Source organism: Pholis gunnellus (genome assembly GCF_910591455.1).
Source record: "Pholis gunnellus genome assembly, chromosome: 10".
NCBI classification, from domain to species: Eukaryota; Metazoa; Chordata; class Actinopteri; order Perciformes; family Pholidae; genus Pholis; species Pholis gunnellus.
Genome location: NC_136537.1, coordinates 7,335,624 through 7,339,856, shown reverse-complemented (window position 1 = coordinate 7,339,856; position 4,233 = coordinate 7,335,624). Strand labels below are relative to the sequence as shown.

The 4,233-nt window shown below is 46.2% G+C and overlaps 1 protein-coding gene across 1 annotated transcript; it reads left to right on the top strand.

The window, feature by feature from the left end:
* Positions 1-1,974, top strand: LOC306702556 (uncharacterized protein; the record flags this gene model as incomplete). The annotated part of the gene is made up of 1 exon (XM_079168196.1): positions 1-1,974. The coding sequence occupies one exon, from the start codon at positions 1-3 to the stop codon at positions 1,972-1,974; it is 1,974 nt and encodes a 657-aa protein (XP_079024322.1).
* Between the last annotated feature and the right edge of the window lie 2,259 nt (positions 1,975-4,233).

Sequence of the window (4,233 nt, the reverse complement as noted above, 5' to 3'; positions counted from 1 at the left end):
ATGTCTAATGGGACATTCATCATGTCCACCGACCAAGTTGAGAGCACAGTTCTTCTGCCCCACAGAGAGGCCCTCACCCCTGAGAGTCCGTACAGCAACTCGTCACCTTCACCCGACTCCAACAGCAGCGTTTTAAACCTGAGTGACCGAGAAGCCAACAGCTCCCCTGACATCAACATACTGGAGTGCTGCCTCAGCGACTGCTCGTTTGTGGATAACTCTTACAACACCACCGTACCACAGGATGACGTATTCTGTGGCGTAAGAATGAACCTGAACCAAACTTTTATTGCCGCACCTGTTGATGGCAGTGTGAATTTCTGGAATGAAAACTTGAGTCTGATGAGCAACCATAAGACGGGATTAGACACAGAGGATGGAAGTAGAAGCGCAATGATGTCTCCAGACTCTGCTGGAAGGGAAAGCCAACTGAGTTCAGATGGCACTTCCCGTAGAGGATCCACTGAGAATGACTGCTGCTCCCTGAGCTCTGGGGAAATGGTAATAAGGAGCAACAGTCTTTGTCAGGAGGATCAGTCACACTTGGTAGTCTCTTCCTTGGAGGAGTTGTCTATCTCTCTGGCTGCAGGCCATCCAGCATTCTCTGCTGAATCTAACCTGCTGCCAATCACTCTGCCGGATGTCCTTGAAAAATCCACAGACAGAGTCACTGAAGAGCACATGGACTACCCATGTCTTGGCATGACTTTCACTCAGGCAGAGCTTCCCACTGAGGGAAACGATATGGCAACATCCAACTCTCTTATAGCTCTGCCAAGTGAGAATGAAGGAGGTCTTTTGATGACTTTTCTCTGTGAATCGTCACCTGCAGATAGTGGAAAAGTGGTTCCGTTTGCTCGTGCTGAAGCAGAGCTGGTGCCCCGTTTCCTTGGAGCATTTACACCGGAACAAGGCGAGCCCTTTTTGTCCACTCTGTCAGCTATACAACACACTGATAAGCATATTTATACTTCCACTCCAGTGCAAAACATTGGGAACATGATGCCCAGCCGCCCCTCCTTTTCAGAGTCTCCCTGCTCTGGAAACGCGGGCAGCCCAGGATTCCACCCTGTTAAACAGCAGCAAATCTCTGTGACTGCTAACTGTTTGGTTGCAGCCAGCAAAGTCAAGAAAATGGAAATTAAGAAGTTTCCCAGGTCAGACTTCAGCAGCGTAAAATCTAAAGTTGTGACTAGAAGTGTGCATCAAAGGTCCGTGTCGGGCCCCGCTTCACTGCACAAACCATCACAAGTAAGCGTGAATAAACCCAATAAACCCACTGAAGCACAAAGCGGACCACCTATCAAGAGTAGTCCTGCCAAGTTTAGGAGTAGTGCTGCAGTTCTCTCTACCACCACTAAAATGGTCAATGATGCTCAGAGACAAGTGAATACAGGGGCTGCGAATTGGGGCGTAACCTTTGTACAGTCTGGGCATATTGCTGTGGACGGACAGGGGAAGAGTACAGCATCCCCACCTCACCAACACCCAGCTGCAAATAAACATGCATCAGCAGTCCAATGCAGTAACCCCAGCTCTGAAGCAGAACAGGCTGCCTCAAGCCAAGTAGCAGACGCAGCGGCGCTGCATTCTGGCAACCAGACAATTTGCTTCTCATCCTTAGAAAAAAATCCCAGCAGAAGTGGCCAAACGAATCCCAAACCAACTCCAAAAAAAGGCGTGTTCAACAGAATTGGGGTCAGGTCAGGCACGGCTTTAGGCCAGGACAAGCCTTCTCTGCGGAGGACTCGCAGCTCATCGGACAGTTTATCATTGTCATCTACGCAATCCAGAGAGAAGGGAACAACTTTCATTCTTAAAGCTGACACCCACCTGGACCAAATCAAACCAGGGAACCTGAACTGCTCCTCCCTGAATAAACAGGCCGTACAGACTGAGGCCACAAACGCACCTGCTGAAATCTCCCCAAGAGAGGTTAAGAGGATCAGCCTGGTGGTGAGTATGGACTTGTGATGTAAACAATTAAAAAATCAGCAACAATTTTAAGTACTGTCAATATTCATGCTCTTGCAGCTTATTCTGTAAATGTTTTGGAAACAAGAGATTTGGTTGGAAAATGTTTTTGTTTTGTGAACCATTGCACAGAGCTGAGTGACTTGAGTGAGAAATTGCTGTCTTTGCAGGCAGAGTCCAGCAAATCGACAACAGCAGGAGCCTCCTCGGATGAGAGTAGGATCAGATTTCGAGGACGGCCGTCTCCTAAACAATCAAGAGGACCACCACTTTCACATCCTCCAGCTGCCGGTCCCACACCAGCCACTCTGTTAACCAGGCGGTGGCCGGGAGCCCAATGGAGGGATGAATACAGGACCTCCAAAGCTGTAGGGACGCCACAGTCCAAGCAGAAGAGCAGCACAGGTAGGACTCATAAAAACTGGCCGAATACTGTACATGCTCTGCGTTTTTTTTTATCCAGTTAAGCTGAGCCTGTGATAACAGAACTTTACTGTGTGAAACGCATCAATGCTGATGTCAATATTGATATTTCTTACCAAATGTATGAAAATCTGCATTTCGTTGTTGAAAATGGCTAAAAACGCCATTCACTGTTTTAAATCAGCACTAATATTGTAAGTCCAAGTCCACCGTTTGGGACTAATCTCAACATTAAATGAGAGAATGTTAACACCATCTAATCAGACCCCCCTCCTCGCTTCTCCCCACAGCGTTTTATCTTTTTAACTTTGTAGCATTACAATCATAAGCCTGTTCTCTCCCGTCTGTGGACTGGAAATTAGGATATCAGCACATTACAAAATCCGGTGAATCAATGACCGATAATATGGTGAAAGCAATGTACTTTCCTACACTTTGACAAGAGTGTTTAGATGAAGCATTAAGTTGTTTGGTTTTTATCATTTAGCGACTGGCTAGCTAACTGGTTGCTCATTCAACCATGTTTTCGTGCTGAGGTTACACTGGTAACACAAATTGAGCGGAACAGTGGACTGGTGGTCAGTGGCAGCGCTCGGTCCAAGTCCACCGCTGGTAGAGACTACAGCCTGGAGGAGAGCAGACAACCTTTTCAGAGACTGAGTCACTGGGGTCTGTGCCGTCTGTTTTGATTTGCTACAGACTACAGATTTGCTACTTTCAGAGAAGTAGTCTCCCAGCAGGTGGGATGACATTGCACCATTACATATTACTATTTTCAAGCTACTGTAGCTGTCATATATGTCGACACTGCATTGAGGCTTTTGTCATACAGAAGTGGGCTTGGTTTGATCTCTCCGCCCCTTTCCCACTTTGTTTTTTTGCATTCTTTAAAATTGTGCAATGGGTTCACTTAGGCTGCGGCTGAAGTGATACTTTAAAGTGTTTCTCCATTTGTTTCACAAATGTGAGAGTTGACTTGTCAATGTCCGTAAATAAACATTGACAGAAGGTCACAGTCAACACTCAGGAGTCTTGTGACCGACCTTTGACTGAGCAGAGGGCTAATGATTTCATAACTATTTCCTCTGTTGTGTAAACGAAGAGAAATGTGTAATACGCCTGTTTAACCCTTTTTGTACTTGAAACAAGCCCAGTAGAGAAGTTGACTTAGACTGTACCTGAATGGCCCTGTAGGATGAAGACGGCACCAGAGGTGCATGGTTTACTCTGTGGTTTATGGACTGAAGCTGCAGCAGGATCCTTCAAATATAAGTGCTTTATACTTCTCGGATGACTAAACATTTTTTATTTATTCACAAGCTTGCCGCTATCATTTAAAAAATAATGAAAATGACTGATACAAAAAAGAATTTGTTTGTGTTGCTCTCCCAGCACAGATCCTGAGCCCTATCATTGTAAACTGAAATGATTCAGGTTGTAGTAAAGCATTCTATCCATCAGAGGGTGACGTTGAGCTGTTCCTCTAACAGACCTACTGTTGCCCTCCTGATGAGCTCAGTCATGTTCCACAGGAACACTGTTGGATACAGATGTCACCTCCGGTCTCTTGTCCAGGTCTTGGGGGTGGGGGGGGGGGGGAAACACAGCTAACACCCTCTGTCTTTTCATAGTAAGCGTCCTGGGGTAGGAGGGGCACTCTTCCCCTGATGGGAAGCCATCTGTACGAGTGGAAAAAGCAGGGGAAGGAAAGGGAGGTTTAGGGCACAATGTTTGAAACAAGCAGTAACAAAGCATTAACCTTCTCATGCGCCGGCGACAGACGCTTTACTGAGATGCATTATATATTTTTTTGTTTGTATTAAATCAATCTTTGAC